Source organism: Mus pahari, chromosome 2, assembly GCF_900095145.1.
Source record: "Mus pahari chromosome 2, PAHARI_EIJ_v1.1, whole genome shotgun sequence".
NCBI classification, from domain to species: Eukaryota; Metazoa; Chordata; class Mammalia; order Rodentia; family Muridae; genus Mus; species Mus pahari.
The window spans coordinates 136994039-137008522 of record NC_034591.1 but is presented as its reverse complement, the minus strand read 5'-3'; the positions used below and the strand labels follow the sequence as shown (position 1 = coordinate 137008522).

General features: G+C 48.5%; 1 protein-coding gene across 7 annotated transcripts in view; it reads left to right on the top strand.

Annotated features, from left to right (window-relative positions):
- Positions 1 to 14484, top strand: part of Iqsec3 (IQ motif and Sec7 domain 3) — a 98205-nt gene that overhangs the window by 18810 nt on the left and 64911 nt on the right. For 6 of the 7 annotated variants that reach the window (XR_003843275.1, XR_003843276.1, XM_021190581.2 and 3 more), the window contains one exon: positions 9096 to 9179. Coding sequence is in view for 3 of the 7 variants with exons in the window: in XM_021190581.2 (XP_021046240.1) it covers positions 9096 to 9179 (84 nt within the window). In the remaining 4 variants the exon portion in view is untranslated. Of the gene's footprint in view, positions 1 to 9095; positions 9180 to 10999; positions 11033 to 14484 lie in introns of those variants that run through there. The other variant, XM_029535368.1, reaches the window with a different exon arrangement.

Below are 14484 nucleotides of genomic sequence, written 5' to 3'. Positions count from 1 at the left end.
TGTGTGTGTGTGTGTGTGTGTGTGTGTGTGTGTGTGTGTGTCTACTCCCTCGATACTCTCATTGCTTTTGAGTCCCTCAGGAGCCAGGATTTATTTATGGATTCTATGACGAGTAGCGGCTGTTCTATCATGTGCCTGGCCACGTCCTGCACTGCATGTGGAAATGAATTGGCCACAGGAGTGGCTCTGGAAAGCTCATTCTAGTGTAGGGAGCTGTGCAATGCATATAAACCCCAGCAATGCACCAGGAAAAAAAAACCGGATGTTGCAGCCAGTTAGTCATCAGGAGAGCCGCTGAGAGCTCACAGGTTCGTGCGTGCTTCAGGGCGGCTCTTTGACAGCTGAGCAACTCAGGCTGAAAGAGGTCAGAGAAGCTGCCTGTGAATCCAAAGCCATCTCAGTAAGAAGACAACATCTGAAGGCAGGTCTCACAAGTCTACAGCCTACTGTTGTTCCGGAAGCCATGCCTTCTGCTGTGATTCGAGATGAGGCCTCTGCGAAATCTCTCTCCCCATGAATGAGTGGCTCCCTCTCAGCCTCACGTGACTTCAGGCACACAGCCACACCATGCTGTGAAACTGGTGTCTTAAAACCAAGCCCCAAACTCAGCATGCAGTGAAGTCTCTACTTTAAAGAAAACTGCAATCTGTCCAGGGCTTAATGGAGACAGCTCTTTTCTGTTCCGCAGAGCCCGAAGGAGGGAGGCCCGGCTGGGGCGACAAGCCTTGGCTTTAGGGATGGTCATCAAATGGCTGGCAGCTGAGGCTGGTTAGTGGTTCCTTTCTTCGTGGGTCTCTCTGGAGCAGCTGCTTGGACTTCCTCCCAGTGCTGGTTACCTGTTATTACCATTTTTTGTAAAAAAAAAAGGATCAGGAAGGAGAATAGCTCACTCCTCTGCCAAGGAGAGAAACCATGAATGGAGGATGAGGCTCTGGCCACTGACTATTGCTAGAGCTGAGTTCACTGGGGACTGGAATGCTCCCTCATTTTTGGGAATGAAATTATTGGGAATCCCCATGGGAAGGTGCTGCTGAGGGACTGAGGAAGACCTCAGATGCCAGCAGCAAGGACAAGAGAGCAAAGGGAAGGGAAGCTCACTGAGCATCGACTCTTCTGGGAGCTAGCCGGGGAAGAAAAGAGAGCTGACTAATAGAGAAATCATGGGCTTGTGGCTGGAGATGCAAGCAAGTGTCTGCACCCAGACAAAACAGCCTATGAAGCTAACAGCCTTGGAGGCCGGTAGGAGATGGAGAAAGGACAGGGGATAGAGAGGACCTGTTACTCAGAGCCACACGGGGAAGGGAACCAGGCTTATGTTACACATGTTGATAGCAGCCGCCATTGATTAAGCTAACTCGTATTCAAATGCTTTGTGTTTTAATTCATTCCCTCTCCATACCACTCTTAAATGAAGTTGAGTTTTTGCTACAGATTTGGATGTAGTTTGTCCCTGTCAATATTTGTGCCAAAGCCTGCTTCCCAATATATTTCAATATATAAAATCTGAAGGTGCTGTGATCTTCAGAAGGTGGCATTTAATGGGAAGTGATTGGGTCATGAGCTTTAAAGGATTAATGCCAGTCTCAGAGCAGTAGATTAATTCCCACAAAAGCAGATTAGGTCCCACAAGGGTGGCCTGCCATAACTTAACCTGACCTCTCTCAGCTCTCTTGTCCTCATACCATATGAGCCCTGTCACACACACACACACACACACACACACACACACACCTGCCATCTTGTGCCTGCTGCCATGTTTGGGTACAGCAAGGGAGACCCTCCCATAGCCATACTGCTTAGATTTTCCAACTTCTAAAATCCCGAGCCAGGACATTTTTTGTTTTTGATACATGCAGCATCGGGAATTTGGTGACAGTAACAGAAACCAGAGTGAGGTAATTACACATCCCTTACTAACTCCTTCCACCATGAGGAAATGGCTGTAAAGTCCATGGTACTGGGAAGGACTGAAAGCTCATCAAGGCTTCCTGACACAGTGACATAGGGTACACTGCTAAGGGACACTGCAGGCAGCTCCTCAATACAAGAGCAGGGCTGAATGAGGTAGGGCTAGGTTTCTCGGTGACAATCAAGGACTTTGGATTAGAATGTTTAGATGCTTTATTTGAGGAAGTAGAGTTGGCTTTTGACGCAGTGTCTTGCCCTGCAGCTCATCTGGCCAGGAAGTCACTACTTACTCCAGGGCGATTATGAGCCCATGGCAATTCTCTTGCCTATCTTCTATAAGCAGTGGTTTTCTACCTGGGGGTCATGACCCCCTTGGGGGGTCGCATATCAGATAACCTGCATATCAGATATTGATAACCTGCATATCAGATATTTACATTACAATTCAAAACAGTAGCAAGTTTATAATTATGAACTAACAACGAAATAATTTTACAGTTGGGGGTCACCACAACACAAGGAACTGTGTTAGGGGTCGCAGCATCAGGAAAGGTTGAGAAGCGCTGGTCTGGAGTGTTCAGATTGCAGGTATAAGCCTCCCAAGTTGCCTGCTTGCTTGTTTGTTTGTTTTTGCCCCATGCAGGAAACCTGCTCCCCCTCCCCCAAATTAAAGCTAGCACGCAGCTCTAATGCATAACAGACCACATCATACTTCCATGATACAGCAAGCTTATGGTCTTCCTTCTCCACTTTCCTCTTAACTTCCATGTTCCTGGAGTGTCTGATGGTTCACCACAAGACCAGCCTCCTCTTCATGGGGACACCTGATAAACTGCAGCATGCTCTTGAGAAGGGTCTGGCTGAAGGGGACAGCCAGATGCCCACCACCCAAGACTCTGTCAACCATCTTTCTCCTGGTGGCCGGAGTGGGAAGATCTGAGGTTACCCCAAAGGAAAGTAAGAAAGCAGCGGGGGCTCCAGGTAGAGATGCCTGGCCCTGGAAGGCTCTGGCAGGGCCCTGAAACTGACTGGGCCGTCACCATGTTCCAAGACTAACACAACATAGCTTTCTGTGCTGTGAGTGCCAGCTCCAAGAAGAGCTGTCATCACTCGCCATACTGAGATCTTCCACATCCTTCTATATCACGCTCAGAGTGTTCCACAAAGCACAGGACATCTACACTGACATCTACCATGAGCTATGGCTGCCAGTCCCTGGAGCAGAGACTAATAGTATTAGCAGTGGTCATTAAAAGAGTCTGGCCCTACACAGGGCTTAACTTTCTCTCATGGTGACTTCCCATCCATAGTCAAATCCCCACCACTCAGTGAAATAAACAATTTGGGGACAGGAGCCTCATTAACGATGACCATCATTGCATCCCGTACAATGCATCCCAGAGTGGACTGTGGTGCACACAGATGTCCGACTTCAGCTCAGATAATTTCTGCCACACATCCCAGGGACTCTTGGGCCTTGGACCTGGCTCCTTAGTTTCTCCCATCCCACTCCCAGGTTTCTCATTGTCCCATTTTCTGGCCCCTGCACTCCTCCAGCTCAGTGATGAGCCATCTGGTCTCTGCAAAAGCAATCCAGCAGGAGGAAGGAGGGAATACAGCATCTCCTCCGCAGCTGGGAAGGAGGTTAATACTCAAGTGACCTGGGGTTGTGGGTAGAGGGAGGATTTAAAGATGAAATGGCTTAATAGGCTCAGGAAAAACGTAAGAAGGGAGAAAGAGGGGAAGCAGATTCGGTCTTTTTCTCTTTTAAAATCAGTTCTATTTGGGTGCAATTATATACAATGAAATCCACTCACTCTAAGGGCATGGGCTGATGTGCTCTGACAGACGTCTGCCGTTGTGTAACTGCTGTCATTATCAAGATGTAGAGCATTTCCATAGCCCCAGATGATCTGCATTCCTTCTGTATCAGGCCTTTCCCATGTGGCAGAAACAGACCCTCTGCCTTTTCTAGACTGGCTTTGGTTTACTGGAACATGTTGGGAATCCATCCACTTTGGGGCATGTGGACTGGTTCCCCTTTACACAGCATCTATTCCACCATACAGATAAGCTACAATTTGCTTGTCCCTTTAGCAGATAAAGGGGCATTTAAACTGTTGCTTTCCCCCTTTCTATGTGTATCTGCTGCTATGAATAGTTTTGTGTCCCTGAGTGTTTTTATCTTGAGTAAATACAGTTGCAGGGGCATATGGCTAGAGTGTATCTAACTTTATAGGAGACTGCCAGACTGCCTTTTTGCCTTCCCACTGGAGCTGTGGGAGAATTCCAGGAACTGTACAACCATGGTGACACTTGGTGTTGTGGTCAGGAATGCCAGGCCACCTACATGTCCTCCCCCCTCATGATGTCTATTGACTGCAGTTCTTGTTCTCTTAAAAGCCCCAAAAGGCCAGATGTTGCTGTTGGCCTGGTGAGACCATTGAGAACATGGGTGTCCTAAAAGATAAGTGACTCAGGAACACACAGGGATTGGGATCCATGTGTGAGGACTTCCAATGCCTTGCAGCTGTGCCACAAGCCAGCCTGGGGTATGATGATGCCAAGTCCTTGGGTCAGGAAGAGATGCTTCTTCACTTGGACTTTATTGGCAAATGGACTATACTCAGGAACACTGATGGTTCACATGAACAGCCTTGGGCTGGTCCCACCCTAGAAACCTCAGGAACAAACCCGCTACTCCCTTCTCCTGCCTCTTGGGTTCCCCCTCAGCCTCTGGAACACAGTTCCTTCAGGTGGGGATGGCTCTCCTGAAGGGTGGGAAGGGAAGGATGAAGAGAGAAAGAGAAGAGAGAATCTGTCCTGTTGATTAGGGAACCAGTTCCAAGCTCTAGGACAATGTCAGGGTAATCGTCAGTCCCGAGCACAGGAGACCGTGTGAGGCTGTTAATTCTTGAGCTCACTCATGGCTTTCTTCCCAGCTGCAACCACACTATAGCTTTAACCTTTGTCAATGTACTGAGAACCAGCCTTGTGCCAGGCACCAATCTCGGTTTCCCCGAAAGGGCCAGGGGCACAATCCCTGAACCAGCCCGTCGAGCTGTCATTGTACCTTGGTCGACCTGTATCAACCACTTTTCCTGTTGCCCCCAACCCAATACTGATGCAAACTACTTATGAGAGGAAGTGTTTATTTTGACTCACGTTTTCAGTGGAGGAGGGGTCAGTCCATCATTCAGGTGGGAGGATGCAGTGGCTGGGTCAGCTACGCTGGTGTCAGCGGGAGTGTGTGGTAGGGCTCCTCATGTGGTAGAGACCAGGAAGCAAGGAGCTCTGGTTCACACCAGCACTAAGTAGACTCTTCATAGGCTGGACTCCATGTCTGAAGGGTCCACAGATTTCCGAAACACAGCGGCACTAGCTGGGAACCAAGTGATCAAGCACATGGCCTTGGGAATGTTGCGTCGTGATAAAGTTTGGACGAGTTGCTTACCCATTTCTTTTGTGTATAAAAGGGGCTGGCAGTGCACAGCATGAAGAGTTGCCGTGAGGAAGGAGGTAAACACGTGTAAACTTGACACACCACTGGCAGTTCACAAACACACGGCGCCTCAGTTTCTTCTTCTGTTGAGGGAGTTTTGTTCTATTGATGGGGTTTTGTTGGGGGTTGGGCCATTTAACCATCATTTTTCTGCCAGCTGTCCACTTATCAATCATCTACCATCCGTCCTGGTCACCCAGACCCGTGCTCTCTCAGTTTTTTCCACTGATGTCCCTTTTGTGGTCCAGGACCTGTGTTCCTGGTACATCACATACAGTTCCCGTGTCTCCTCAGTGTCCTCTCTGTCAAATTCCATTTCCTGTGGTTTTTATGTTCTCAGAAGTTTGGGGGGAGGTATTAGTGGAGTATTAGATGTTAAATTCATGCTCTTCGGCATGCCAAGCCTTCATTCTCTCATTGACTGCCCTCAGTCCTTGCCTTTTTATAATGCCATATTAGTTGAATAACAAATTAACCAATCTATAATCATAGGGTATATCCTAACCTATAATTAACCCTTTAAATTAGAAAATTCAAGATAAAATCAATATGTGATTCCTAAAGTGACAACAGTATTGGTGTTGGCTTCTGACACTTTCTGTTCCCATCCAAATATATATTCCATTTTAATGTATTTACAGTAATAGCATAAACACAAATTTATAGTTGACTTTTTTTTTTTTTTTTTTTTTTTTTTGATCACTGTCACACCAAGCATTGCTTTTTCTCTTGTACGTCTGACCTCTTTTCTTTTGGTCTCAGCTTCCTCTGCTGCAGTAGCCAAAGTTAACAACTTACTCTGCGCACGAAGCATGGCACATGCTCGTGTAGACTTCACACTTGGGGGCGTGCCGGTTCGAATTCTACTGCTGTGGTAACCACAATGACCAAAGACTACTTGAGAAAGAAAGGGTTTATCTGGCTTAGACTTAGCATAACATCACCGAAGGGAGTCTGAGCAGGAACTCAAAAAGGAAAGCACCTCAGTGCTAGCTTAATTTGCATTCTGGAGGCAAGAGCTGACACAGAGACACAGAGGAGCAAGGGATCACAATACACTGGCTTGCATCTTGTGGCTTGTTCAGCTTGCTTTTTTATACAGCCGGGATCACCTGCCCAGGAGTGGCACTTCCCACAGTAGCCTGGGCCCTCCCACATCAATGATTAATCAAGAAAAGGTCTCCCACAGGCTTTCCTACAGGCCAATCAGATGCAAACATTTTCTCAATTGAGGTTCTCAGATTTTCCAATTTAGCCCTAAGTGTGGACATCTATTCTTAGACCAAGAGATAAAGTGCTGGCTCTTTTGGACAGCCATGTAATTACAAGGTATGGCTGAAGGTCTCACAGGTTTATCACCCATTCCTTGCTGCCTGGAGTGTTGTTTCTAGCTGTTCTTTCTTCCCACAAAGCAATGTTCCCTTAAACATTTGGAGTAAATACCTTTCTGAGAAATGTTTGAGTCCTTGTAAGTATAAAATCCCAGCAGTGGTATTTCTGGATGGGCAGATATATCCTTTCTAGTTCCCCCAAGCAGCTATAAGAATCATACCTACTCAGGCAGAGCTGAGAGTCCCTGTCTCCCACAGCCTTATAACACTGGCAATCTTGTTCATGTTTGCCCATCTGATGAATAGGCTATGGTACCTCAGTGCTAGCTTAATTTGCAATTTGCCTGTTACAAGCTATGTGGAGCATCTCTTCATATAACTATCCGCTCCTTAGGTTTCCTCTTCTTCCAAGAACTATTTCCACATTTTTTTTTCTCCTGGCTTTGTCTTTTCCTTCTGGATGCTTTAGAGCTCAATGTAGGAAGACTATTAACTTGACAGAACAGCCGAGAGAAGCCACTTGAGGCACAAGAGGTTTATGCTAGCAGTTTTAGAAGTCACAGTTCAGCATGGCAGGGGAGACACGGGGACTGGAGCGGCTTAGACCATGGTGGTGGGAACCTCTGGTCTGTGGTAGTGGAGATTTGCAATGTGGTTTTATCCGTATGCTAGAAGCCTAGCAAGCAAGAGACAGGACCAGAAAGAGCCCCCAGGTACCCACCTCTATCAGCCATGCCTCTTGTCCTAAAGGACCAACAGCCTTCCTGAACAGCCCCACCAGCTACACCAAGTGTTCAAACACAGCCGCCCATGGAGAACGTCGGAATCAAGTCTTAACACCTTCTTCTGTATACGGTGCAAGACGCCTTCCCAGTCTACTGCCTTTGACGTGTAATAGTGTTGTTGTATAACAATAGGGTTTCACTTCATAGTGCTAGCTAGCTTTGAACGTGTTATAAGGCTCAAGCTAGCCTTAAGCTGTCCTGTCTATCTCAGCCTCTGATACACCACAATGCCAGCATATCTTTCTCTTATTGGTATCTTTGTTCTCCATCTTGTTCAAAAACATCTCCCCAACTCATAAGCTATAGTTCTGTTTCCTTCTGATTTTTTTTCTTGCTTAAACATATACTCTCTGTGTTATTATGTTTATCTATTTAAGGTAAGTTCCATTGTTACTTTCTTCCACGGTTATAGCTGAATGTTGTACCCTATCTAGATCTCCTATCTCAGAACTTAGGGACTCTTAATCTGGGTGGCAGATTCCAAAATTGGGTCTGGGGGCGGGGAGGGGTCTGCGAAGTGGCACAAAATCTCTGCTCCCCAGAGACATAACTTTTCCCCCTTTATTGTTCTGCAAAATGTGCTTTAAGTAAAGTGTTGGTTTGGACAAGGTACTCGGGACCTTAAGGAGTCTGGAACCCTCTTTCAGAGGACCCAGGATGCATCTAGACTGTCAGGTCTAGACTTAAGAAAGGAGAGTTGACAACAGGACAAGGTAACGTCAGCCAACAAGTGTAGCATTAGCTCCACGTTGGCTCAAAGCAGGCACACAGTGTGTTAGCAGGGGGGGACCTTGGCAGCCTGCAGTTTATAAAGGAACCTGGTGATTGAACCCCTGCCAGACCACATGAACTCAGAGACCCCGGGGCGCAGAACCTAGGCACTGGTGGTTCTAATAGGCAGCTAGGGTTGAGAACCAGACCTCCAGTTCAATTTCCTGATCGCAGTAAAAGTGTAAGTTGTCTCAATAGAGCTGGTAAGTGGAGGCCCACAGAGCTGAAACATGAATACAGCTGGCCATGCCATCCAGAGTTCCAGTGAGAACCCACACTTCCACTGTCTCGTCTCCACCAGGCATCTTGCTGACATCTCTCACCAAGCAGCATACCTCCAACTTCCGGGAGGCAACACGAAGTCCATCTGCACGTGTGGAGGCTTTGCATGCGTGGGGCAGGCTTTACAGCGGTTTACAGATGCCAAGTCCTCGTGTTTAGACCATGTCCTGCCTTACAGAACTTCTAAGGAACAGGATCATAGAAAACAAGAATAAAAGAGGTCTCTATGAACAGAGAATCGCGGGTGGGAGCCTCCTGCAGAGATGCGCTCTGCAGTACAAGATCAGTAGGCCAGGGAAACTGTGCTAAGGGCCTGTGTTTGAATTGACCCAGGAATGATTGGGGAAACCAGGATGGACGGACATTGTGTTCTGCACACTCTTCCAGAGCAGTGTTTGATTGCGGTGGTTTCCGGTTGGGCAAGGGCAGCCAGGTTTGGGGAGGAAGATGCTGAGGGGTCTTTAGAGCTGAACTCAGCCGGCCTTACACTCTGACCTTCTCCCTCTCTGCCTGCAGGAGTGAGACTGTGCTACACCAATTCTGCTGCCCCGCTGCTGACACCGAGCAGAAGCCTGCCTGCTCTGACCTGGCTTCCCAAAGGTGCGAACTGGACCTTCCTCTGCTCCCTGCCACCCCTCTTCCTCTCTGAGCCCAGCATCCAACATGAGCTGCTTTGGCCTCCTGTTAGTCTTGTGTGGTCTGTTCGCTTTTCTCTGCCTTCCCATCCGCCCATTCCTCTTTCCTTCCTCTGGTCCTATGTAAGGGATTCCCACTCCTCAGGGTCATTATACCCCATTGCTCTATACCCAGCCACGTTCCTTCCTTCTGATCGGCTTGTGTAAATTAATAGATTTGGCAAACAAGAGATGATTTTGACTTCACACATGCGGGTATTCCTTGTGACCGGGTGGCTGGACTCAGGAGATGCTCAACCCACGCACTCTAGCTTGCCTTCCTGTGGCAGATTCAGTTTTCCTACCGACCTTTCTCCTTCCAAAAAGGGGCCAAGGAGACTGGCTTTAACTGTAAGGATTTCTCAACCCTTGCTGGGCTAGCTCACAACCTGGAGAGGAAGGGCAGTGGAGATATGGCTGGGCTTGCTGTCCCTGCCCTGTGCTGTCCTCATTCTGTCTAAGCCAATCACACTCCCTCTTGCCTCAGTCACCTTTGCTGTGGCCCTGTCACCAGGCTTTCACCACACACCCACTGCGCGTCTCTCCCCCGCTGCCTTGTGCTTTTCGAAGCCCCCCTCCTCCTCCTCATCACCCACATCACTGCCACCTCCCTCTGCCTTTCATCTTCTCTCAGTCTCTGCCGATCTCTCATGTTTCTTTTTCCTTCACATCACCTACATTCTGGCCCCATCTTGAATCCCCAGATGTGGAAATGATGTTAATCCCTGGCCCTCAGTTTCCTCATCTGTAGAGTAAAGGGCTGGGTCTGTCTAGAAAGTAGCATTTACGTGTAATGTCACTGATCTCTGAGGAGCTCCATGAGGAGGAGCAGACAGGAGATTCTCCCTGCTCTGCATGGGTGGAGAGGGAGGTTGACTCAGGGGCAGTCATATGTAGTCAATACCAACACCTGGCCTTGAACTCTCAATACTCTCCATTTTCATATTTGAGATTCCATGATTCTAGAATTGTGCCCTTTTCACTCCTTGGGAAATAATAAGGAATATTAAAAAACACACTCACATTCACACACACACACACACACACACACACACACACACACACACACACCACAAAGGCATTGCTACTCAGATGCCCTTAAGAGGAGTAACAGAAAAAGACATGACTCTGAGGCAGATCCTAGGGGCCAACAGAGGGACACATAGTCTGGATTCTTAAATCCAAGGCTTAGGAAAAGGTGGAGGCTCCCTGAAGGTTTGCCAGGATGGAGGAGAGGAGACAAAATGGGAGGGCTAGGTGTGCTCCACTTTGTGTGGTCTCTCCCAAGTTTGGGGCACACAAGGCTCACTTGGCCCCCTGAGAAGCCCTCTGCTTCTAGGGCACCTGGACAACAGAGTAAAAACAGCTCATCAGAAAGTTAGGAAGAAGAGCAATGGAAGACACAAGAGGAGGGGAGGAGAGGAAAGAGGAGAGGAGGGGGTACGGGTGACGCCACAGAACGAGACAGAGGGCACTGGCTCCTTCCTTTGGATGGTCACTGTTCAGTTGGCAGAGGAAGAGAAGTGGCCTCCTGCCCAAGCAGTTAATGCCGTCTTCAGTGAACATTGTGCTCGTACTGCCTAAGCATAAGACTCTTTTGGAAAGGGTGAACAGGGATGCTAAGGCCCGGGTGGGGCAGACTCTTTCCTTGCCTCTCTTCCATTCTCACAGTCTTCCGAGTCCTGTTGCATGGCTCCCCTGGACCCACCATATCCAGCAGCACCAAGAAGGAATGCAGTACCCTGTGACAGTGAAGGTTTTCAAAGCTTGGAGTGGATGGTAGTAAAACCCTTCTCTTACTTCTCAAAGGTTTGCTATGTCTCTGCTAGAAGTTCAGGCAATAGGCTTAGAGACAGAAGTACTGGAGGAGAAAAAACAAAAGGTAGGAGTTTCTCGGGAATGTTCCAGGAGGGATTCTCAGGCTCCTACAAGGAACAGAGTCATTTCTGCATGAGACAGGCAGTCATCCCAGATCAGTGGCCTGTCTCCAGATTTCAGCTATAGTCCTGTCTGTCTGGCTTATAGTTTCCTATAGTCTGTTTTATCTATTGGTCTGATGCCAGCTTTTTGGAACCTTTGGGAGGACTCAATAACTCATGTGTCTATTGGTTTCTGGGGAAACTCCAAACTGAGACAAATTTGCTCCCATTGGAATTCCAGCATCTGCTCCTGAGCCTTACATGGTCCTTTGTCCCTTTCCTTGGGCCAGGTGACCCACCTCCAGAGACAATAGACTAAACTTACTGACAGCTCATCAAGAAGACCATGCCAAGGCCAAAGACCAGAGTATAGGCTACCACAGGCATGCCAGAGCCTCTGGACTGCCCTTAAACTTCTTGCCATGGCCAGACTGGGTTCCTACTATCTCTGTCAGTCTCCAGACAGAGGGTGTCTGGAGAGAAACTTAACTTGTCTCAACAGAAGACTTTGAGTGACAAAGAATCCAAAACAAGTAAGATCTTTTATCCAATTCTGGAAGTGCCTTCTGTTTTGTTTTTCCTCTGCTTTCCAGCTGAGGTCAAGGTCAACACAAGTTTGTAGCATATCATTCTCCTATTGCTGGGCTGAGTAGGGGACCTACCTGTTTCTTAATCCTTGGGCTCTTCTCTTAGGGGATCCAAGAGTTTACCTATCTGTTCAATTGTGTTATCTTGAGGCCAACACTGTAGACAGTCACAGGGGTCTAGAGGGACCCCCACTGGCTCCCAAAGAAGCAGAGAAGGCTGTCATAGGGGAGAGAGGACAGTCTCCCCAGGTCCCCAGCTGCTATCTGTGTCAGGAATGACTCTCCCCGCAGACCTGGAGCCTTCCAGTGAGTGCTGCTTGTTGGAGAGGGAAGAACTGCAAATCTGAAAGCTTGTCTGTGAAGGGGAGGCAGGGACAGGCAGCAGGGAGCCAGGTGCAAAGGAGCCCTTGTGGACTGGCAGAGGCTGCTAAAGCAGGATGAAGAGACTAACTCCCACACAGCTTGGGCAAACGGCCTGTGCTTGCTAGCCAGGGAAGTGAACCCTCAAGGGGGAGCCTGGGGAGTGAGAGGAGCCCCACTAGGCAGGCAGGCAGGCAGCATCTTAGCATGGCATCCCTGTGACAAGGCAGGAAACAGCAGCTATGTGCCAGCTTCTCCCTCTTCCCACCACTGGCTGGGGACCTGGCGCTGGCCCCCTCCCTCCTTCCTCCTCACTACTGTGAGGAAAAAAAAAAAAAACTGGGGCTGTGCTCTGGGAGCTGAATAAGCTTGTAATTGCAGCTACCAGTGACATTCAGAACAATGGATGACCCAAGAGCTGGCCAGTCGCCTCCCAGCATCGCTCAGAATTGCAGCCCACTTCTCTCCGTGGGTGGTAATAGGACTGAGGTGAGGACGGTTGGCTTCCATTAGAGTAATGGGAGGTGGGTGGCGGGAGTGGCTTGTGGCAGAGGATGCCCAGCAGGAGGAAGAGGAACCCACAGCTGGGAAGCCTGGGGCCCCAGCATCCTGAAGAGAGTTCTCCCTTGGTGCCTGCTCCATCTCCATTGCCTCAGCCCTTTTTCCAGGCAGTCGTCCCAGCATACTCACATCTGTGAGCCAGATGCGATGCCCAAGTGCACGCAAGGATTCATGGCAGAAGGACCATGGCCGGTGAAGGCGGTTAGCAGAGCCAGGTCCAACGCTAAGGCCTAACCTCCCTGGATGCTGACCCTGGGATTTGCTTTTCCCCTCTTGAGCTCAAGGAAAATCCACCCAGCCATTTCATTCGATCTTAAGTCACATATAGTTCCTTTTGAAAGTCTAGTCGGTGCAGAAATAAAAGACAAATGAAAATGCTCTCCAATCATACAGTATGAACTACTGATAATATCTGAGTGGACAACCTTCTACTATTTCGTTTCTCAATGCCTTGGGTTTTACATTTTCCCACCATTAAAAGAAGAGGAAGAAGAGGAGGAGGAGGATGAATTTGTAGCCTGCATCCTCCTCTGGTATACAGCATTATAGTTTCTCCAGGGCCTCCAATCCTAACCAGACTCCCCTGGTCCTACCATGCCTGTCTTTGGTAGTGACTTACATGCCTTACCTGGTAGCCAGATGACCAGTGATGCCTACAGCAGGTCCTAGGGATCTGCAGGATGCTCAGCCAACTTAGTTCCCTCAAGGCGGGATCACTCTGGGAAGCCTACCAGGCAGCAGTCCTGCACTGGCCGGGGGAACCCCCTAATTCATTCGCCTCCAGCCTTCACCCAGCTGGCTGTAATGGGCCTGAAGCAGATCAATGGACCAGCTTGTGTTTACTAGACAATTACAGTTTTCACATGCTTGTTCCTGTAGTCACTGAGGCCCAAAGACTACCTGAAACCTACCTTGCTCACTGAGTTAAACCAGCCAAGTGGGTCATCCAGGCCACACTGCTGGGGCATCTTCCCATGATAGCCTTCAAGATTCCTGGGGTCGCCTCCAGCCTGCCAGGCCCCTGGCCCTGGAGTCTCAGTGTCCTCACACCAGGGAGGCAATGTATGGCAGTGGAGACAGAAAAAGAATAAAAGGACCCCTCCTTCGGGGATCCTGCAATGTCCTGCCTTGACATGACACAGCTGGCCCACTAGTCCTCAGGTGGGAACTTAAACCTCCCATATATAGAATACAGGGCAGAGAGGCCCCTGCAGAAAAGGGGGATGGAACAGGGAAGTCTAGCCTTGCGCCTCACTGGGACCTCCAAGTACCCCAGAGATGGCATCCATCTGGGTCTGGAGCCATGTAATGGCGCGAGGAGCACCGGGTCTGGGAAGGGAAGAAATCTGACCCTGAGCTGTGTGGTCTCTCCCTTTTGATCCCACTGGAAGCCCATTCATGGACTTCCAGAGCAGAATGAACTGCACCCCAGGAGTACCTTGGGGTTCCCACAGTGCTCATCATTAGCATAGATGGTGCATTTATCTAGTAAAGATGTTTTAATTTTATTTACTGAAACTGTCTTATGTGAATCCTTGCCATGTTCTTTGTCTGGTTCCAGTGAACACCATCCTCTCCTTGAAGGCCTGAAGATTTTTTTCTAATCCATATCTTCCTGAGCTTTGTCTTATTTCCCTTCTGAAAGGCACTTTTACTAGTTCATTATCAATTAACCCATCCATAAAAATAATTCCACAATGGCGCCCAATGTTAGACCAAAAATAAATAAATAAGAACCGTTTTTAAAAAAATCAAACCAAGAGTTGGAGAAAAGAAAAGAAAAGAAAAGAAAAGAAAAGAAAAG